The sequence below is a fragment of the Erythrolamprus reginae genome, chromosome 10, assembly GCF_031021105.1.
Source record: "Erythrolamprus reginae isolate rEryReg1 chromosome 10, rEryReg1.hap1, whole genome shotgun sequence".
NCBI lineage: Eukaryota > Metazoa > Chordata > Lepidosauria > Squamata > Dipsadidae > Erythrolamprus > Erythrolamprus reginae.
The window spans coordinates 44,851,346-44,874,745 of NC_091959.1; the positions used below are offsets into that span (position 1 = coordinate 44,851,346).

Consider the following 23,400-nt stretch of genomic DNA (forward strand, 5'->3'; position numbering starts at 1 on the left):
AATTCAGTGACTGTGGATTTACCAACCACGTCTGCGGGAGGTTTGTTCCAAGCATCTACTACTCTTTTAGTCAAATAATATTTTCTCACGTTGCTTCTGATCTTTTCCCCAACTAAGCTCCAAGTCTTCGGAGAGGGGGCGGCATACAAATCTAATAAATAAATAAATAAATAAATAAATAAATAAATAAATAAATAAATAAATAAATAAATGAATGAACGAACGAACGAACGAACGAACGAACGAATGAATAAATAATAAACAAACAAACAAACAAACAAATTATTATTATTATTATTATTATTATTATTATTATTATTATTATTATTGAATTCTGAAGCATAACACACCAGACATTGTGATCGTGGAGAAAAAGAAAGTATGGATCATCAACATCGCAATCCCAGAAGACAGCAGAATTGAGGAGAAGCAGCTAGAGAAATTAGTGAAATACGAAGATCTAAAAATCGAGCTGCAACGACTCTGGCATAAGCCAGTGAAAGTGGTCCCAGTGGTCCTTGGCACGCTGGGCGCAGGGCCAAAGGATCTCAGCGGACATTTGAAAACCATCGGAATTGACAAAATCTCCATCTGTCAATTGCAAAAGGCCGCTTTGCTGGGATCGGCAAACATAATTCGCCGCTACATCACGCAGTCCTAGGTGCTTGGGAAGCGCCCGACTGGTGATGAAATACGAAATCCAGCATAGTGATCTTGTTTGCTGTGTTGTACTGACATAATAATAATAATAATAATAATAATAATAATAATAATAATAATAATAATAATCTCAGATTGTGCCCTCTTGTTCCTGTGTTCACTTTCCTATTAAAAACACTTCCCTCCTGAACCTTATTTAACCCTTTAACATATATTTAAATGTTTTGATCGTGTCCCCCCTTTCCCTTCTGTCCTCCAGACTAGACAGATGGAGTTCATTCAGTCTTTCCTGATACGTTTTATGCTGAAGACCTTCCACCATTCTTGTAGCCCGTCTTTGGACCCGTTCAATTTTATCCATATCTTTTTGTAGGTGAGGTCTCCGGAACTGAACCCAGTATTCCAAATGGGGTCTCACCAGCGCTCTATACAGCGGGATCACAATCTCCCTCTTCCTGCTTGTTACACCTCTAGCTATGCAGCCAAGCCTTCGACTCGCTTTCCCTACCGCCTGACTGCACTGTTCACCCATTTGGAGAATGTTGGCAATCACCACCCCTAAATCCTTCTCTTCTGAAGTTTTTGCTAACACAGAACTGCCAGTACAATACTCAGACTGAGGATTCCTTTTCCCCAAGTGCATTATTTTACATTTGGAAACATTAAACTGCAGTTTCCATTGCTTTGACCACTTATCTAGTAAAGCTAAATCATTTGCCTTATTACAGACGCCTCTAGTAATATCAACCCTCTTGCAACCTGAAGATATGGGGGATTTTAGCTTATGCAGGTAGTCCTTAACTTAAAACCATTTGTTTAGCGACTCTTCGAAATTACAATAGTACTAGAAAAAATGGGACTGATGGCCATTTTTCATACTTACAACCATTGGAGCATTCCCATGGTCATGTGATCAAAATTTAGATGTTTGGCATGTAAGTATGAATATTGCAGTATCCTGGGGTCAAGGGATCACCTTTTGCGACCTTTGGACAAATTACTATACCATTTTATAATGCCTTGGTAAGGCCACACTTAGAATAATGTGTTCAGTTTTGGTCGCCATGCTGGCTGGGGAATTCTGGGAGTTGAAGTCCAAATATCTTCAAGTTGCCAATTGTTGGGAAACACTGGATTAGGGGATAGGAGGATAAAACATATCAAGAATGGTTGCAGGAATTGGGCATTATATTTATTTTATTTATTAATTGGATTTACATGCCGCCCCTCTCCGAAATGGTGCTTGAAGACTAGCCCCTTGTTTATCCAAACAACAGAACGTGTGCGCCACTCTCAAAGGCGACAGGAATGAAAATCAAATAGGACGCTCATTTTCACAAGGGAAAAAAAATTGGTTCTTCTATCACCTTTGTGTTAAACGCACGCAGGTGGAAACATCCTCGCTCGTGTTCTGAACGTCTATGGCTGTGGGCGAGCACTCGGTTGTAGCTGAGCGATGATGGCATCGAGCCCTCGTGTTTCAAGGAGAGTGCCAATGTGATTGAGGGCTGAGAACAGGCCGGCGACGAGCGAGCGAGCCGCGAGATTTTTCAGATGCTCCAAAGATAGCCCTGTTCTTGGGGATGCTGTTCGCCCGGGGTTGCTAGGCAACCCTGTCTCCGGGATGCTGCTGGGGAGAGCGCGACACTGCATTAAGTTAGCGTGCAAAGGAAGTGTGCCGCTAGAGGGTGTGCCCCTGAAAATCCACACATCTTGCTGCAGACGCAGTCAAGAGCACACGAGCTGGGAATGACGTAGCCCGAGATGTGGGAAGCCAGCAATCGTGGTCCCATTTCTGAGGTCCAGCTGCCTATGAAAGAGCTGAGTGTGCATCCTAGACTAGAATTCCAGAGGTGGAAGAGGGGGGTCCTTGAGATAGAATAGAATAGAATAGAATAGAATTCTTTACTGGCCAAGTGTGATTGGACACACAAGGAATTTGTCTCTGGTGCAGATGCTCTCAGGGTGCATAAAATAAAATATAGATTTGTCAACAATCATGTGGTTCAACACTTAATGATTGTCATAGGGGTCAAATAAGCAATCAGGAAAAAAATCAATATTAATAGAAATCTTAAGGATACAAGGAACAAGTTAGAGTCGTGCAGTCATGATAGATGGGTAGATAGATAGATAGATAGATAGATAGATAGATAGATAGATAGATAGATAGATAGATAGATACCGTAGATAGAGAGATAGATAGAGAGATAGATAGAGAGATAGATAGATAGATAGATAGATAGATAGATAGAGAGATAGGGAGATAGAGAGATAGATATGGATAGGAAGGTAGGTAAATAGATTAGAACAATGGAATGGAATGGAATGGAATAGAATAGAATAGAATAGAACAGAATAGAATTCTTTATTGGACACACAAGGAATTTGTCTTGGTGCCTATGCTCTCAGTGTACATAAAAGATATTTTGTCAAGAATCATGAGCTACCACACTTAATGATTGTCATATGGGTCAAATAAGCAAAGAGGGAACAATCAATATTAATAAAAATCTTAAGGATACAAGCAACAAATTACAGTCATACAGTCATAAGTGGGAGGAAAGGATGATAGGAATGATGGGAAAAACTAGTAGAAATAGAACTGCAGACTTAGTAGATAGCTTGACAGTATTGAGGGAATTATTTGTTTAGCAGAGTGATGGCGTTCAGGAAAAACCTCTTCTTGTATCTAGTTGTCTTGGTGTGCAATGCTCTATAGCATTGTTTGAGGGTAGGAGTTGAAACAATGTATGTAATGCAGCCTTAGTGAATAGTTTGACAGTGGTAAGGGAATTATTTGTTTAGCAGAGTGATGGCATTCGGGGAAAAACTGTTCTTGGGTCTAGTTGTCTTGGTGTGCAGGAGTTGAAACAGTTTATGTCCAGGATGCGAGGGGTCCGTAACTGAATACAACTGTATATTCTGATATCTGGTTTTTATATGATTGCTTGACTTGGATACGTATGTAGTGGATTGTTTACTGCTTACTTTACTGTATACATTGTAAATAATATTTATACTCCACTTATTAGTCTGTGTTATTGCCTTAACACCCACATAACAGACTCAAACTCAACCCGGATAAGACAGAGTGGCTCTGGGTTCTGCCTCCCAAGGACAATTCCATCTGTCCTTCCATTACCCTGGGGGGGGAAGTATTGACCCCCTCGGAGAGGGTCCGCAACTTGGGCATCCTCCTCGATCCACAGCTCACATTAGAGAAACATCTTTCAGCTGTGGCGAGGGAGGCGTTTGCCCAGGTTCGCCCGGTGCGCCAGTTGCGGCCCTATCTGGATCGGGAGTCACTGCTCACAGTCACTCATGCCCTCATCACCTCGAGGCTCAACTACTGTAACGCTCTCTACATGAGGCTACCTTTGAAAAGTGTTCGGAAACTTCAGATCGTGCAGAATGCAGCTGCGAGAGCAATCATGGGCTTCTCTAAGTATGCCCATGTTACTCCAACACTTTGCAGTCTGCACTGGTTGCCGATCAGTTTCCGGTCACAATTCAAAGTGTTGGCTATGACCTATAAAGCCCTACATGGCATCGGACCAGAATATCTCCGGGATCGTCTTCTGCCGCACGAATCCCAGCGACCGGTTAGGTCCCACAGAGTGGGCCTTCTCCGAGTCCCGTCGACTAAACAATGTCATCTGGTGGGACCCAGGGGAAGAGCCTTCTCTGTGGTGGCTCCGACCCTCTGGAACCAGCTCCCCCCAGAGATTAGGATTGCCCTCACCCTCCTTGCCTTTCGGAAACTCCTTAAAACCCACCTCTGCCGTCAGGCATGGGGGAATTGAAACATCTCCCCCTTGCCGGTGTAGTTTCTGTGTATGATTCGACTGTGTGCCTGTTTTTTATATATTGGGGTTTCTTTTAGATTTTTTAACCTAAAACTGTAATTTAGATTGCTAAATATTAGATTTGTTACTATGTATTGTTTACCATTGTTGTGAGCCACCCCGATCTACGGAGAGGGGCAGCATATAAGTCCAATAAATCTAATCTAATCTAATCTAACATATACTCTTCTTTCTAGAATAGAATAGAATAGAATATTTTATTGGCCAAGTGTGATTGGACACACAAGGAATTTGTCTTGGTGCATATGCTTTCAGCGTACATAAAATAAAATATACATTTGTCAAGAATCATGTGGTACGACACTTAATGATTGTCATAGGGGTCAAATAAGCAATGAAGAAGCAATATTAATAAAAATCTTAGGATATAAGCAACAAGTTACAGTCATACAGTCAACATGGGAGGAAATGGGTGAAAGGAATGATGAGAAAAACTAGTAGAATAGAAGTGCAGATTTAGTAGAAAGTCTGACAGTGCTGAGGGGATTATTCTAAGTTTAGGATTCCAACATTGGTTATAAACCCAGTGTGGAATACTAACAGTCTTCAAAAAAACCCCCAGAAACTCCAGTTGCCTCTTTGGGATGCTGTATGTGATGTAGACGTGAGCTGCTTTGATGATATCCAATGTCTTTCCCCTCCCTTTTTTTAATTGCAAATTTCTGTTTTTGGGGTGTTTGAAACAGGCGGATCTCCTTCAAAGGCTCCCTATCCGAAGCCCAGATCCGAGAAGGCAGCTTGGAAGTGCTGAAGGGGTATCTGGGAGAGATCGTGGACGCCATTGTGGGTTCCGCCGAGAACTGCCCTTCACTCATGCGAGTAGCTTTCAAACAGCTGTACAAGCGGGTGGAGCAACGCTTTAAGGAAGCGGAGAACCAGGTGAGTCTCGACAAAAGAGAATACTGTATCTGTAACAACCATGCTCTCTGGGCTCAGTGGTTTTCCTGCAGACGTTTCGCGACTAGTGACGGGCGAACCCAACGGTGTTCGGGTTCAGCAAGTTCGGACGAACTTTACGCAAAATTCGACCGAACCCGAACCGAACCCGAACTCGAACCTGAATGGGGAATCCCTCCCACGAAGAGATTCCAAGGGCGGAGCTTTGATGTCACTGGCAGGTTGCTAAGGACGCCAAGGTGATCACTTCCTGGATTGCATGGAATCCAGGAAGTGATCACCTCGGCGTCCTTAGCAACCTGCCGGTGACGTCAAAGCTCCGAACGCTGAACACGACCCCGAACTTTGCCTGAAGTTTGAAAAAATTTCAGGTTCGGCATACCGAACACCGCAAAATTCGGTACGGACCCGAATTGTGCGGGTTCGGTTCACCCATCACTATTTGCGACCCAGCTGAAGAATATCATCACTGCTAGAAGGACGAGGAGTTGGAGGAGGAGAAGGCAGGAGTAGGAGGAGGACTGTGAGGTCGTAGTTGTCTCTGAGCTTGGTGGTTTTGCTGCAGACATTTTGTGACCCAGCTAAGGAACATCATCAGTGCTAGAAGGGAGTGGGAGGAGGAGGGGCGTGTGCTTTCACATTCATAATTCACATTGAGCAAGACCAAAGGCATTTTCCACCCCCATAAGGGTGACCAACTCTGTGTCTTCTTCATGTCAAGGATTAGTTCAATCCTAGGTGATATTCCATTATGTTACCGTATAAGGTAAAAGAATGTCAAAACTGCCTCTGTGGGGCCTCTCTAGGAATCTCCTGGGAGGAAATAAGGCTGGGAAAGGTGGGGAGAAGCCTCCCTGAGGCCTCTCTAGGAATCTCCTGGGAGAAAACAGGACTGGAAAAGGTGGGGAGAAGCCTCCGTTGGGCCTCTCTAAGAATCTCCTGGGAGGAAATAAGGCCGAGAAAGGCAGGGAGAAGCCTCCGTGGGGCCTCTTTAGGAATCTCCTGGGAGAAAACAGGGCCGGAAAAGGCAGGGAGAAGCCTCCGTGGGGCCTCTCTAGGAATCTCCTGGGGGGAAATAAGGCCGGGAAAGGCAGGGAGAAGCCTCCGTGGGGCCTCTCTAGGAATCTCCTGGGGGAAAATAAGGCCAGAAAAAGTGGGGAGAAGCCTCCGTGGGGCCTCTTTAGGAATCTCCTGGGAGGAAACAGGGCCTCCACCCTCCCTGTGGTTTCCCCAATCACACACATTATTTGTTTTTACATTGATTCCTATGGGAAAAATCGCTTCTTCTTACAAGCTTTTCTACTTAAGAACCTGGCCACGGAACGAATTAAGTTCGTAAGTAGAGGGACCATTGTATATCCGGACACTTCATTCCCCGTTATCTCCTTCCAGGAAGCAAAATACATCGCCATCAGCGGCTTCCTCTTCCTCCGCTTCTTCGCCCCTGCAATTCTAACCCCAAAACTTTTCAGCCTCCGAGATCATCATGCCGACACGCAAACCAGTCGGACTCTCTTACTACTGGCCAAGGTATTGTATATCTGATGATATATGCTATATTCTATATGCTATGTTCTATTCTATTCTATTCTCTATTCTCTATATTCTATTCTCTATTCTCTATTCTCTATATTCTATTCTCTATTCTCTGTTCTCTATATTCTATTCTCTATTCTCTAATCTCTAATCTCTATTCTCTATTCTGTTCTGTTCTATTCTATTCTACTCTATTCTATTCTATATTCTGTTCTCTATTCTATTCTATTTTCTATTCTCTATTCTCTATATTCTATTCTCTATTTATTCTGTTCTGTTCTATTCTATTCTCTATATTCTATTCTCTATATTCTATTCTCTATACTCTATGCTCTATTCTCTATTTTGTTCTGTTCTATTCTATTCTATTCTACTCTACACTATTCTATATTCTGTTCTGTTCTCTATTCTATTCTATTCTCTATTCTCTATATTCTATTCTCTATTTTCTATATTCTATTCTCTATGCTCTATTCTCTACTCTCTATATTCTATTTTCTATTCTCTATTCTCTATATACTATTCTCTATTCTCTATTCTCTATTCTGTTCTATTCTACTCTATTCTATTCTGTTCTCTATTCTGTTCTATTCTGTTCTGTTCTATTCTATTCTACTCTATTCTATTCTATATTCTGTTCTGTTCCCTATTCTATTCTCTATATTCTATTCTCTATATTCTATTCTCTATTCTCTATGCTCTATTCTCTATGCTCTATTTTGTTCTGTTCTACTCTATTCTACTCTATTCTATATTCTGTTCTGTTCTCTATTCTATTCTATTCTCTATTCTCTATATTCTATTCTCTATTTTCTATATTCTATTCTCTATTCTCTATTTTCTATATACTATTCTCTATTCTCTATTCTCCATTCTGTTCTGTTCTGTTTTACTCTACTCTACTCTATTCTACTCTATTCTATTCTCTATTCTGTTCTATTCTGTTCTATTCTATTCTATTCTACTCTATTCTACTCTAGCATAAGATCAGGCAACTTTTGTTGGATATATTGGGTAACATTTTGAATTTTAACAGTACGCCATAGCTGCTGTCACTAAATGGCTATCATATGCAGCAGATGTTGAATGTTGACTCATGTTTGGTATGTTGGGTTGTTCTGGTGTGGGTCACCTGGCATCTTTGTGCCAATGGTTGCCTCTCTCCCTTGCAGGCGGTACAGAGCATTGGCAACTTCGGGCTCCAGTTGGGGCATGGGAAGGAGCAGTGGATGGAGCCTCTCCACCCCTTCATTCTTGCCAGCATTGGGCGTCTCCAAGAATTCCTCAATAAGCTCATAGATGTGGACACGGAGACGGGTGAGTCATTCCATTACACTGCAATGCAGCGGTCAGAATGTACTTTATACAGAATATAAACCCACACCGCATTTCGGACATAAACACTCTAGAAAATGTCCAGAGATACTTTACCAGAAGAGACCTCCACTCCTCCACTCACAACAGAATGCCCTACGCAACTAGACTTACAATCCTAGGTTTAGAAAGCTTAGAACTACGTCGCCTTAAACACGACCTAAGCATAGCCCACAAAATCATCTGCTACAACGTCCTTCCTGTCAATGACTATTTCAACCACAAAGAGGACACAACAGATACAAACTTAAAGTAAACTGCTCCAAACTGAACTGCAGGAAATACGACTTTAGTAACCCAGGAGTTGATGCATGGAACTCACTCCCAGACTCTGTAGTATCATCACCTAACCCCCAAAACTTTACCCTTAGACTATCCACTGTTGACCTCTCCCAATTCCTAAGAGATCAATAAGGGGTGAGCGTAAGTGCACCAGCGTGCCTTCCATCCCCTAGTTTCATGCATAGAAACATTGTTATTTTATTTTATTTTATATTTTATTTTATTTTATTTTATTTTATTTTATTTTATTTTATTTTATTTTATTTTATTTTATTTTATTTTATTTTATTTTATTTTATTTTATTTTATTTTATTATTTTATTTTATTTTATTTTATTTTATTTATTTTATTTTATTTTATTTTATTTTATTTTATTTTATTTTATTTTATTTTTTATTTTATTGATTGATTGGATTTGTATGCCACCCCTCTCCGTAGATTCGGGGCGGCTAACAACAATGATAAAAACAGCATGTGACAATCCAATAATAAAACAACTAAAAACCCTTATTTATAAAACCAAACATACACACAAACATACCATGCATAACTTGTAATGGCCTAGAGGGAAGGAATATCTCAACACCCCCATGCCTGGTGGTATAAATGAGTCTTGAGTGGTTTACGAAAGACAGGAAGGGTGGGGGCAATTCTAATATCCAGGGGGAGTTGGTTCCAGAGGGCCGGGGCCGCCACAGAGAAGGCTCTTCCCCTGGGGCCCGCCAAACGACATTGTTTAGTCGAGGGGACCCGGAGGAGGCCAACTCTGTGGGACCTTATCGGTTGCTGGGATTCGTGCGGTAGCAGGCGGTTCCGGAGGTACTCTGGTCCAATGCCATGAAGGGCTTTAAAGGTCATGACCAACACTTTGAATTGTGACTGGAAACTGATCGGCAGCCAATGCAAGCCGATCATACTATTTGTATACTACCAATACGTACTTGACAAAATAAACAAACAAAAAATAAATAAATACTAATCCAGTTCTGGTTGTCATAATACAAAAAAAGATACTGAGACCATAAAAAGGGTGCAGAGAAGAGCAGTGAAGACGATTAAGGGATTGGAGGCTAAAACATATGATGAATATTGATGGGAATGAGCTAATGATGATAAAAAGAGAAAGAAGACAAGATATATTCCAATATAGACTGCTCAAAAAAGAAAAAGTTGAGTAGAAAAGAAGAAAAATTGGAAAGATACAAAGAAGTAAAAATAGTTCTAAACAAAATATAAATCCTGCAAGCAACAGCCAAAATATAAAAATTTAAATCATTTTAAATTCCCAATCTCCATCATATCATGATTTTCAAAAAACCACACACACACGAACCAAATGCTTAAAAAAGCGGCAACCAGAAACATTGTGCCTTTTGTTGGCGTCACCAGCAAAACTTTTGGCATTGCAGCAAAGTGGTTGACTTTTAGAATTTTTTCAAAAATTTGAATAGATCTTCACTTAATGGGAGGCATCCCTCGCTTTTTTCTCTCCCCCCCTCCCCTCTAGAAGGAAGTGAAAAACAACCTTGGACTCTCTTCCACTCTTCGGCCATCATCAAAGAAGGTTACCTGCAGAAACGTAAAGCAGAGGGGGTACACCTGGTCTCCCGTTTCACCTTCAAAAAGCGTTACTTCTGGTTGAGCCATGAAAGCTTTTCCTATTCCAAATCTCCAGAGTGGCAAGTAAGAACCGGTCTCTTGTCTGACTAATTACCATCTATCATCTCCCTCTCTCTCTCTCTCTCTCTCTCTCCATTCTATCTGTCTATATCCATCCTTCCTTCCTTCCTTCCTTCCATCTTCATATACATCTATCTATCTTTCTAACTTTCTATCTATCTTTCTCTTTCTATCTTTCTATCTTTCTATCTTTCTAACTTTCTAACTTTCTATCTTTCTATCTTTCTATCTTTCTATCTTTCTATCTTTCTATCTTTCTATCTTTCTATCTTTCTATCTTTCTTTCTATCTTTCTATCTTTCTATCTATCTATCTTTCTAACTTTCTTTCTATCTTTCTATCTTTCTCTTTCTATCTTTCTAACTTTCTATCTTTCTCTTTCTATTTTTCTATCTTTCTATCTTTCTATCTATCTATCTATCCATCCACCCATCCATCCATCCTTCTATCTATCTAACCATCCATCCATCTTCCTTCCTTCTTTCCATCTATCAATCCATCCATCCATCCATCATCCATCCATCCATCCATCCATCCATCCATCCATCTATCTATCTATCTATCTTTCTTCATCTTTGTTTAACAACCCCATAATCCTTTGCGGGGTGGAGTCTGGGCAACTGAACGGAGCTAGAAGAGCGTTAACTGACCGGATGCTCTCCCTGACGCCAGTGTGGAGTTTGGTTCCGCAGATATATTCTCATTGTGTCCAGAGAGAGAAAGATCTGCCTCTACCTAGCATCGAACTCACAACCTCCTGATTGTGAGGCAAGAGCGCCACCTCTAGGCCACAGTGGCTATATCCTAATCGCATAAGTGCCATCGTAACTTCAAAGGATCGTTGAATAAACGGTTGTTTAATTCAACCTAGAGCGTGTACTGCCAGGTGTGATTTTTAAAAAAATTTGGACTTTACCTCGCAGGGCTAATGTTTTTTTCCCATCTCCATGCTCAGGTCCATACATCCATTCCAATCCAACGGATCTGCGCTGTGGAACGGGTAGATGAAAATGCTTTCCAACAGCCCCATGTGATGCAAATCACCACGAGAGAAACGGGGGGACAGTTGTTTACCATGTACATTCAGTGTAAGGTACGGCCGGGTTTATGCTCACCAGGCAACCTAATTTGGTACGTTCAGAGTTTTGGTGGAGGAAAATAGGGGAAAAACAATCCACCTACATTGTATTCATCTGGCTAGCATCCTTAGTCTGGTCAGCTTCAGCACATTATTTTATCCCCTGGTTAGGGCTGGAAAAAAAACATCTTCAGAGGGAGTAGCAATGAAAACAAACCTGCAAAGACAGGACTGGGAAAAACTTCTTGCAGAGAGTAGCAATGAAAAAATCCTGCAAGCTGGGAAGATTGTTAGCACTTCATGAGAGCTGAAAAAAGCTTTTTCAGAGAGAATAGCGAAGAAAACAAGCCTGCAAAGATTTAGGGCTGGAAAAAAACTTCTCGGAGAGAGTAGCAATGAAAAAATCCTGCAAGCTGGGAAGATTGTTATTACCTCCTTAGGCCTAAAAAAACATTTTTTGGAGAGAGTAGCAATGAAAACAAGCCTGCAAAGATTTAGGGCTGGGAAAAACTTCTTGCAGAGAGTAGCAATGAAAAAATCCTGCAAGCTGGGAAGATTGTTAGCACTTCATGAGAGCTGAAAAAAGCTTTTTCAGAGAGAATAGCAATGAAAACAAGCCTGCAAAGATTTAGGGCTGGAAAAAAACTTCTTGGAGAGAGTAGCAATGAAAAAATCCTGCAAATTGGGGCGAACTGGTAGAAACCCACCGCTGGTTTGGAGTTACACTCTTTTAGTCATGCCCGGGCACTGATACTTTGACCCAGTTAGGGTCATGAACTTCTTCTGTCTTCCCCCTCTTTTTTTGACAGAATGTCAACGAGCTCAATCAATGGCTTTCCGCCATCCGAAAAGCCACCATCTCCAACGAATGCATGATGCCCTTTTGCCACCCGGGGGCCTTCAGAGGCAATCGCTGGACTTGTTGCTTGCAGACGGACCGTGCCGGTAATCAGACCCTCCATCGTAGAATCCCAGGGTTGGAAGGAAGCCCCATCTGACACTTGATGGAAAAAGAGCTGATCCCTGTCAAGGATTCTCTAGAAGTTCTAGAACTCTAGGACTTGAAGGCTTCTGTAGAAGTTCTAGGGTTCTCTAGAACAGGGGTAGGCAAAGTTGGCTCTTCTATGGCATGTGGACTCCCAGAATTTAAACTTCAGATTGTCAGAATGCGGCCGCAAGAGCCATCGTGGGGCTTCCTAGATTTGCCCACGTTTCTGCAACACTCCGCGGCCTGCACTGGCTGCCGATCGGTTTCCGGTCACAATTCAAAGTGTTGGTAATGACCTTCAAAGCCCTACATGGCATTGGGCCAGAATACATCCGGAACCGCCTTCTACCGCACGAATCCCAGCGGCCGATAAGGTCCCACAGAGTTGGCCTTCTCCGGGTCCCATCGACCAAACAATGTCGTTTGGCGGGCCCCAGGGGAAGAACCTTCTCTGTGGCGGCCCCGGCCCTCTGGGACCAACTCCCCCCAGAGATTAGAATGGCCCCCACCCTCCTTGTCTTTCGCAAATTACTTAAGACCCACCTTTGTCACCAGGCATGGGGGAGTTAGGTTATCCTTTCCCCCTAGGCTACTACAAGTTATGCATGGTATGTTTGTGTGTATGTTTGGGGTTTTTTTAATAATAAGGGTTTTTTTAGTTGTTTTTATTAATTGGATTGTTCATGTTGTTTTGCCACTGTTGTTAGCCGCCCCGAGTCTGCGGAGAGGGGCGGCATACAAGTCCAATAAATAATAATAATAATAATAAAATAATAATATTTATTGTTAGAGTTGAAAGGGACCATGACGGCCATTGAGTTCAATCCCCCGCCCAAGCAGGAACCCTATAGTACACCTGTCAAGTGGCAGTTCAATCTTCTCTTAAAAATGTCCAGAGTGTTGGAGTTCACAACGTCCGCTGGTAGATTATTCCATTGGTTGATCGCTCTGACCATCAGAAAGTTCCTCCTTATCTCCATGTTGAATCCCTCCTTGGTCAGCTTCCAGCCGTTGTTCCTCATCCGGCCCTCTGGTGCCCTGAAGAATAAAGTGATCCCCTCCTCTCTGTGACATCCCCTCGTATACTTGTAGACTGCTATCATGTCCACTCTGGCCCTCTTTTTCTCTAGGCTATCCATGCCCAGTTCCCTCAGTCTCTCTTCGTAAGTCTTGGTTTCCAGTCCCTTAAACATCTTGATTGCTCTTTTTTGCACCTTCTCCAGAGTTTCAATGTCTCTTTTGAAGTGTGGTGACCAGAACTGAATACAGTACTCCAAGTGTGGTCGAACGAGGGCGTAGTAGAGTGGTAGAAGAGTAGAAGAACCAATCATGCTAGATCAGGAATTCTGGGAGTTGAAAACCACATGTCATAGAAGAGCCAACTTTGCCTACCCCTGCTCTAGAAGGTCTAGGATTTGAAGGGTTCTCTAGAAATGGGGCCTCCTTGGTACTCTATGAACTTAGTTGTTGTCTTGCAGACATTTCATTACCCAGCTAGATAACATCTTCAGTGCTCATCCTGATTTTATTACCTAGTTTACATAATGAAACATCTACCTGCTGCTGGGATATATGAGGCAGTAGACAGTCAGGTAGTAATCTGGTCCTAAGCCATGTAGGGTTTTACAGATAATAACTAGTGATGGGCTCCTATGGGTACGGTCACACATATAGTTTACATAGTAGATAATGTATATTTTTGTGTGCCTGTGTGTAATATGTATGTAATGCTCTCTACATGGGGCTACCTTTGAAACGTGTTCGGAAACTTCAGATCGTGCAGAATGCAGCTGCGAGAGCTATCATGGGCTTTCCCAAATATGCCCATGTTACTCCAACACTCCGCAGTCTGCATTGGTTGCTGATCAATTTCTGGGCACAATTCAAAGTGTTGGTTATGACCTATAAAGCCCTTCATGGCACTGGACCAGATTATCTACGAGACCGCCTTCTGCCACACGAATCCCAGCGACCGGTTAGGTCCCACAGAGTTGGTCTTCTCCGGGTCCCGTCGACTAAACAATGCCGTCTGGCGGGACCCAGGGGGAGAGCCTTCTCTGTGGCGGCCCCGACCCTCTGTTGTCAAGCTTGGGGGAACTGAGACATCTTCCCCTTGCCTATGTAGTTTCTGTGCACAACATGACTGTATGTATGTTTTTATTTACTGGGTTTTTTTAGATTTTTATATGTATAATTGCTATTTTAGATTTTAATTATTAGATTTGTCTCTATGTACCGTTTTTATCACTGTTGTGAGCTGCCCCGAGTCTGCGGAGAGGGGCGGCATACAAATCTAATAAATACAAATACAAATATATACATAGAATTAAATAGTATATTTTGAATGCTCAATAATAATAAATAGAGAGGGAAATTGTATCTCTTTGAGGCAAGGAGAGGCCAGGCATCCTAACCCTAACCCTTGACGTGAGTGACGTCAAGTTGGCCACCTTTAAGCCAGTCCCCCATCACATGATCATCAAGCCATTCACACCTGGTCACGTGGCCGGCAAGCCACACCCACAAAATAAGCCACGCCCACAAGGTGGTAGTAAATAATTTTGCAGCCTTTCCCTGGTAGTATCACAGGACTCCATTCCCCACCTCTGGGCTACGTAGCCCTCCTGTTCCTTCAACTTACAGGACCACCTGTGCTTGTGGTTTGGTTACAGTTCGGGGCTGCAGCCGTACGCATTCTGCAGTGACCCTGGGCGACTGGAGTGACCCGCTGGACCCCGATGTCGAAGCTCAGATGGTGTACAAGCAGCTTTTGCTGCACAAAGACAAGCTCAGGTTCGTACAGGGCGGAAGGATTGGTCCGATCTTGTTTGGCGAGGGGGGGGCAATGGCACACGGGCCGGATTGCACCTGAAGAAGAAGATATGGATACGGTGATCCCTCGCCACTTCGCGGTTCACCTTTCGCGGACTTGGTGCGTCGCGGGTTTTTATAAAATATTAATGGAAAAAAAATATATCGCAGATTTTTGCTACTTTGCGGGTTTTCTGAGACGCTAGTTGCCTACATGAGATTGTAAGCAACAGCACAATGGGTTGATTGGTGGAGAAGTGACCAACCAGAGAGTGCTGCTTTGCATCCCAGAGCCTGATTGGCTCAGTACCGTAGCACGTTGTTTAAATTTCGTCTGCAGGCAGCTTCTCCATCTCCGAGTCTGCTCCTACACTTAAATAAATATAGCGTCCCTACTTTGCGGATTTTCATTTACCGCGGGTGGTCCTGGAACGTAACACCTGCAATAAACAAGGGAACACTGTACTCCTTGAGGTGAGACTACAAGAAGTAGCCAGAAACATAGAAACAGAAACATAGAAGACTGACGGCAGGAAAAGACCTCATGGTCCCTCTAGTCCAGTGATTTTCAACCTTTTTTGAGCCGTGGCACATTTTGTACATTTACAAAATCCTGGGGCACATCACCAACCAAAATGACACTCTAACGCAGTACATGTTATATATATAGTTAATACTATAGTTTTTAAATGTATTTATACTCATTTAGTGTGAAACTTGGGCCTGTTTCAATGAACACAAAAGGGATGTCCTGGCAGGAATAGTAGTTTGGGACCCATGTTTAATTTCCCCACGGCACACATGACCATGTCTCACGGCACACTAGTGTGCCGCGGCACACTGGTTGAAAAACACTGCTCTAGTCTGCCCTTATACTATTTCCTGCATTTTATCTTAGGATGGATCTATGTTTATCCCAGGCAGGTTTCAATTCAGTGACTGTGGATTGATCAACCACGTCTGCTGGGAGTTTGTTCCAAGCATCTACTACTCTTTCAGTAAAATAATATTTTCTCACGTTGCTTTTGATCTTTCCCCCAACTAACTTCAGATTGTGGTCCCTTGTTCTTGTGTTCACTTTCCTATAAAAAACACTTCCCTCCTGAACCTTATTTAACCCTTTAACATATTTAAATGTTTCAATCATGTCCCCCCTTTTCCTTCTGTCCTCCAGACTATACAGATTGAGTTCATGAAGTCTTTCCTGATACGTTTTATGCTTAAGACCTTCCACCATTCTTGTAGCCTGTCTTTGGACCCGTTCAATTTTGTCAATATCTTTTTGTAGGTGAGGTCTCCAGAACTGAACACAGTAGTATTCCAAATGTGGTCTCACCAGCGCTCTATATAAGGGGATCACAATCTCCCTCTTCCTGCTTGTTATACCTCTAGCTATGCAGCCAAGCATCCTACTTGCTTTTCCTACTGCCCGACCACACTGCTCACCCATTTTGAGACTGTCAGAAATCACTACCCCTAAATCCTTCTCTTCTGAAGTTTTTGCTAACACAGAACTGCCAATACAATACTCAGATTGAGGATTCCTTTCCCCCAAGAACATTTACTGTTAAGCAGTGCAGGGATTACGTGAGGCTTCATTAGACGGCATTTAGTTTTACTATCTTTTTTCCTCCACGGTCATTAAACGAGACACCACAGAATTATACTGCTAGTTCCACCAATGACTTTGCTAAGAGCGCAGAGGTTAGAATGCAGAATTGTCCCCACTCTTTTTTTTTTTAGTGTCATTGTAATGTCAACGAGTCACTAAATAAAAGCTGGTTTGTCAAGGACCAGTAGCACTAGAGTTTATGCTCATCTTGCAGGCCATTTGGGTGGGGAGGAAATGTTTACAGTTTGACATTGACACTTCCGGCATGGTGTTGTCCTTTCGCTTGACCAGCAGGGGGAGGTGCGCAGCGAGTTTCATTCCTGTTTGACATTGGTTGGGTCTTAAATTTCACAGAGGCTTCCAGCAGAGGGCAGCCCCAGCTAAGGAAATTGTCCCAGGGTAGTCAAAATATTAATACTAATACTAATACTAATACTAATACTAATACTCATCCCTTTTATTCATTAAGCATGAAACTCAATCAACTGAACATTTTTAAAAATGTTATAGATACCTGGTGCTAATGGTTGATACAGGTTGATGCCAACATCCTAGGTTATTGTTGCTGTTGTTGCTGTTGTTGTTGTTCTTCTTCTTCTTTTTCTTCTTCTTCTCCTTCTCTCTCTCCCTCTCTCCTTCTCTCTCTCTCCCTCTCCCTCCTGCTTTGTGCCTCTTTCTCTTTCTTTCTCTCCCTCTTCTTCTCCCTCCTGCTCTGTGTCTCTTTCTCTCTCTTTCTCTCTCTCTCTTTCTCCCTTTCTCTCTTTCTCTCTCTCCCTTTCTTTCGTTCTCTCACTCTCCTTCTCCCTCCTGCTCTGTGTCTCTTTCTCTTTCTCTCTTTCTCTCTCTCTCTCTCCCTTTCTCCCTTTCTCTCCCTCTCCTTCTCCCTCCTGCTCTGTGTCTCTTTCTCTCTCTTTCTCTCTCTCTTTCTCCCTTTCTCTCTCTCCCTTTCTTTCGTTCTCTCACTCTCCTTCTCCCTCCTGCTCTGTGTCTCTTTCTCTTTCTCTCTTTCTTTCTCTCTCTCTCTCTCTCCCTTTCTCCCTTTCTCTCCCTCTCCTTCTCCCTCCTGCTCTGTGTCTCTTTCTCTCTCTCTCTTTCTTTCTCTTTCTCTCTCTCTCTTTCTCTCTCTCTCCCTTTCTCCCTTTCTCTCTCTCTTTCTCTCTCTCTCTTTCTTTCTCTTTCTCTCTCTCTCACTTTCTCTCTTTCTCTCCCTCTCCTTCTCCTTCCTGCTCTGTCTCTCTCTCTCTCTCTCTCTCTCTCTCTTTCTTTCTCTCTCTCTCTTTCTCTCTCTCTCCCTTTCTCCCTTTCTCTCTCTCTTTCTCTCTCTCCCTTTCTCTCTCTCTCTCTTTTTCTCTCTCTCTCTGCATTGCTTTTGAAAAGGCCATTCCAGGTGTTGGGATGTCCTGTATTCCTCGTGAGAGGCGTGCTCCTAAAGCTTGCAATTAATGATGTCGGTGATTAATTGCCCCTTTCAACCCGCTTTTAAGGCTTATTGGCCTGTGATTAATGGCTTGCTTTTTACCGTCCCGTAGGGAAAAGTACCAGGAGATTTCGAACACGGAGGCTACGCAGGAGCCAAGCAGCGAAGCCAAAAGAGGTAGGCCTGGATATTCTGGGTTGCCTAGAAGCTGGCGTGGAGGACAGGAAAAGAGACGGGTAGAAGGTGATAAAAATAAACCACCAAAGTAGCTTTGGCTCCACGCATGACCAACAATGCATAACTCCTCCAGCCTTCGCTTCTGTTCAGTAGCTTGACTTTGTCACAATTTCTCTGCTTTCATCTATGCCCAGAGATCTGTCTCGTGTTTTGCACACACAAACATGTTTGCCATGCTGTTGCAATGGTCTGGGGGGGGGGGGGCAGAAGGAGATGAGATACTGCCTAGGTCAGTGATGGCGAACCTTTTTTCCCTCGGGTGTCGAAAGAGCATGCCCGAATGCTATTGCACTTGCCCAAATGCCCACACCCATAATTCAATGCCTGGGAAGGGCGAAAACAGCTTCCGTTGCCCCCCGGAGGCCAGAAACAGCCTGTTTCCCAACTTCTGGTGGGCACAGTAGGCTCGTGTTTCGCCCTCCCCAGGCTCCAAAGATTTCCCTGGAGGCGGAGGAGGGTAAAAACACCTTCCCCATCCCCCTGGAGGCTCCCTGGAAGCCAAAAACACCCTCATTAAGTCAGCCACCGGCACACACAAGCACATTGGAGCTGAGCTAGGGCAACAGCTTGCGTGCTAGCAGATAGCACTTCATTCGCCATCACTAGCCTAGGTAATGGAGTTTCTTGGGCTGTAAAAGAGAGGAGAAACATAGAGACATACTGTATGTGGAAAGCAGTGATGGGCTCTCATGGGTACGGTCAGATATGCAGAACCGGTAGAAAAATTTTGGTCAGGTACACAGAACTGGTAGAAAAAAATTAGAATTTTTTTTTCTTTTTTTCCCTTCTGGGCTCTGGATATGTTTTTCCTATCGGAGTAAATGAGGTTGAATGTGTATAATTGAAAGTGAACACTAGAACCAGGGGGCACAATCTGAGGTTAGTGGGGGGAAAGATCAAAAGCAACACGAGAAAATATTATTTCACTGAAAGAGTAGTAGATCCTTGGAACAAACTTCCAGCAGACGTGGTTGGTAAATCCACAGTAACTGAATTTAAACATAGGATAAACATAGATCCATCCTAAGATAAAATACAAGAAAGAGCATACTGTATTCAGTTCTGGTCACCACACTTCAAAAGAGACATTGAAACTCTGGAGAAGGTGCAAAAAAGAGCAACCAGGATGATTAAGGGATTGGAAACCAAGACTTACGAAGAGAGACTGAAGGAACTGGGCATGGATAGCCTAGAGAAAAGGAGGGCCAGAACGTACATGATAGCAGTCTACAAGTATATGAGTGGATGTCACAGAGAGGAGGGGATCACTTTATTCTTCAGGGCACCAGAGGGCCGGACGAGGAACAACGGCTGGAAGCTGACCAAGGAGAGATTCAACATGGAGATAAGGAGGAACTTCCTGACGGTCAGAGCGATCAACCAATGGAACAATGTACTAGCAGACGTTGTGAACTCCAACACTCTGGACATTTTTAAGAGAAGATTGAACTGCCACTTGACTGGTGTACTATAGGGTTCCTGCTTGGGCAGGGGGTTGAACTCGATGGCCGTCATGGTCCCTTTCAACTCTAACAATAAATAAATAAATAAACAAACAAACAAACAAACAAATAAATAAAATAGTATAAGGGCAGACTAGATGGACCAGGAGGTCTTTTTCTGCCGTCAATCTTCTATGTTTCTATAATTTTAAAAGAGTTGTGCATGTGTGTGTTTGTGTGTGTGTACATACACATACAGTTTATATAGTAGATAATGTGTATTTTTGTGGAAATGTCCCCCTTCGTTAACTCAAGGTTGACCTCCTGCTGTTTTTCTTTCTCCCCTTCTCTTCTCTATTCCACGCCCAGCTTCAGACCAAACCCAGCGAAGGTTGACAGCAGCTGCTCACCTTCTAGAAGTCATCCAAGGACTGGAGCAAGCCCACAAGGCTTTTGAATTTCAAGAAGATGGGGAGAAACCAGGGACTGGCACTCTCCCACCTGCCTAGGTGGTGTCTCCCACTGGGAACCGGATTGTTTCGTCTTGTGTTGTAATGATGATGTCGTCTTCACATCTGTTTCAGAGAAGAAAGCTACTACCTAACCTGCAAATTATGCTCTTGCTGAACAATTAGACAGATTATACAGATTCATGGATGCCACGTGTATCAGTGGCTATTGAAACAGATGTCCAAGTGCCGCCTCTATGTTGGTTGAGGCAGGCAGGATTCCCTTGGGTACCATTTTTGGGGGGTCAAGGGAGAGGGTTTTGCTCTCTTGTTCTGTTAAAGATCCCCATGGACAATTGGTGGGCCACTGTGGGACACAGAATGCTGGACTCAAGGGGCTTGGGCCCAATTCAGCATGGCTCTTGTTATGTTCTTATGGTCCCTTCCTTCCTTCCCTCCCTTATTGAAATGGACATCCAAGTGCCATCTCTATGTTGGTTGAGGCAGGCAGGGTTCCTTTGGGTCCCATGTGTTGAGAGTCAAGGGAAAGGGAGGGTCTTGCCTTCTCTTTCTGCTCAAGATCCCCATGGACAATTGGTGGGCCACTGTGTGACACAGAATGCTGGACTCGATGGGCTTTGGCCCGATTCAGCAGGGCTCTTCTTAGGTTCTTAACAATGAAAGAAAGAACAAGAGACTGAGAAGAACATGATAGAAATTACAACACCTTTCTGTTCAAGCAGGAAAGATACCACATGAATCTTTCTCAGAAAAAATAGCATGCGAGTCCGTTTGGTTTAGATGGATGGAAGTTAGTTCCTCTGGATTACAAGTCTCCTGACATCCAGATTGTGAGTCTGGTCACCATCATAAGTGGTGAAGATCTCTCTCTCCCTCTCTCTTTCTCTCCCTATTGCCTCTTCCCTTTCTCTCACACACATATCAACTTTCTAGTCTTTATCGCCATAAAAATAAGCTTGAAAATATTGGGGGGAGAGGTCCAATCTCAAGAAGAGAGACTGATGATCGCATAACATTTTCAGAAGGGGCTGAATAAACTCCCTTGACAACTGTTCCGGAGCCGTTCCTCTGTGGGCCACGTACCCCAATGAAAACAGGAGAATAAAGTAATATACATGTGGAGATTGTTGGATGCGTCTTGCATAATTTGTCTGGATCCGGGTTCTCCAAACTTAGTAACTTTAAGACTTGTGGTTCCAAGTCTCAGAATTCTCCAGCCAGCCTGGTCTAGATCACCCAACATGCTGTTCTAATGAACAGGGATATCTTGGTTGTGGTATGTCAAGTTGCTATGCCCCTCTTAGGGTGCTTGTTCAACTTTGGTCCTCACCTGGTGCTCACCTCTCTCCTTCTTGCCTCCCTTCCTCCCTCCCTCTATCCCTCCCTTCTTCTGTTTCTCTCTCCAACCATTTCCTCCTTTTCTTCTTCCCTTCCCTTTCCTCAATCCCTCCCTTCCTCCTTCCTTCTCCTTCCTTTCCTCTACCCATCCCTTCTTTCATTTCTTCAACTTTCTCCTTCCTCCCTTCCTCTATCCATCCATTCTTCCATTTCTCTCTCCAACTTTCTCCTTCCTTCTTCTATCTATCCCTTCTTCCATTCCTCAAACTTTCTTCTTCATCCTTCCCTTCCTCTATCCATCCCTTCTACCATTTCTCCTTCCCTTCCTCTATCCATTCCTTCTTCCATTTCTCTCTTTCTTCTTCCTTCCTCTATCCATCCCTTCTTCCGTTTCTCTCCAACTTTCTCCTTCCTCCCTTCCTCTATCCATCCATTCTTCCATTTCTCTCTCCAACTTTCTCCTTCCTTCCTTTATCCATCTTTTTCTTTCTTTCTTTATGACTGTTTTAACTGCACCCTGTATGCTCCCCTGCTCAAATTCTCTGATCTCAGAAGTGAATGTGTAGGGTCACAGTGTCCTGCCACTGATTGTGAGGGATGTCGATAATTAACATAAGCCACCTCCCATCATCCTCTCTTCTTTCTTTCTTTCTTTCTTTCTTTCTTTCTTTCTTTCTTTCTTTCTTACATACTCTTGATCAGTTGGAGGATGATGAAGATATTGAGGACTCAGATTCAGATAGTGTTTATGAAGTAGTGGGGCCCCCGGGGTTACAGGTAGTAGAACAAGTGGGAGGCCAGCCACAGGATGGGGCTATGAGTTCAGGATCTAGTGAGGGAAAATTAGAGGCACGCTGGGTTAATCCTAAATTCAGAAGAATTCAGAAACATAGAGAGCAAAGGTCTGGAAGAAGATATTAAGGAGATGAATGGGTTAAATAATTGACTGAGGTAATTGGCAGGTCATGGGACTAGTGAAGAAGAAGGGTGGAGTTTCAACGTTGCCAAACAAAAAGATGTTGATTTTTATGCTGCTCTCCAAGTAAGCCAAGTATTCTGTGTGATTAACTGTCCGTCTGCTGTTTTTTGGTGATCATGCTTTTACGAAATAAATCTTGTCTAGCACAGCAGGAGAAGGAATGTAAGGAATGCAATTAAGAAAGATAACGGAGCCAGGAGAGATACGCCAGTATGAAATGTGTGTGTAGCCGGAAGAGAAGAGAATAAAATGGAGTTTCTTTGTTTATGAAATAATGTGTTTGATAAAAGTTATTTCTACCAGAAACCAGAACACTTTCTTTCTTTCTTTCTTTCTTTCTTTCTTTCTTTCTTTCTTTCTTTCCTTCTTTCTTTCTCTTTCTTTTTTCTTTCTTTCTTTCTTTCTCTAGCAAAACAGTTCGACAGCTAAAAGAAAACTTGCCACCAAATTAGGCTTAGAGAGCCAGAGGCATACAGTATACATCTGTTGGTGCTTGCTACGTTCTCTCTCCCTCCCTCTCCCTCCCTCTCTCTCACTGTTAAACAGATGGTTTTAATTTAAACAAAATAGAAAATGCCCCCTGGCAGAGAAGGGCTACAGTCTCCAGCATGACCTTCTATTTCCAAGTGTTGAAATCAATGTCCATCCTCATTTCCCCTTATCCTCCTCTCCAAATGTTACGAAGATTTTAATTTATTTTTCACTGCAAAAGGAAAAAAATGAAATGCT

The 23,400-nt window shown here is 43.0% G+C and overlaps 1 protein-coding gene across 1 annotated transcript in view; it reads left to right on the forward strand.

Moving 5' to 3' along the window:
* The window catches only part of RASAL1 (RAS protein activator like 1), a 57,012-nt gene extending 34,069 nt beyond the window's left edge, over positions 1-22,943 (forward strand). The window contains 9 exon segments of the mRNA XM_070763100.1: positions 5,216-5,408; positions 6,819-6,956; positions 8,135-8,279; positions 10,127-10,302; positions 11,255-11,392; positions 12,187-12,322; positions 15,038-15,158; positions 18,318-18,382; positions 20,254-22,943. Of these exon segments, the coding sequence (XP_070619201.1) occupies positions 5,216-5,408; positions 6,819-6,956; positions 8,135-8,279; positions 10,127-10,302; positions 11,255-11,392; positions 12,187-12,322; positions 15,038-15,158; positions 18,318-18,382; positions 20,254-20,393 (1,252 nt within the window). The 3' untranslated portion in view covers positions 20,394-22,943.
* Positions 22,944-23,400: the final 457 nt, after the last annotated feature.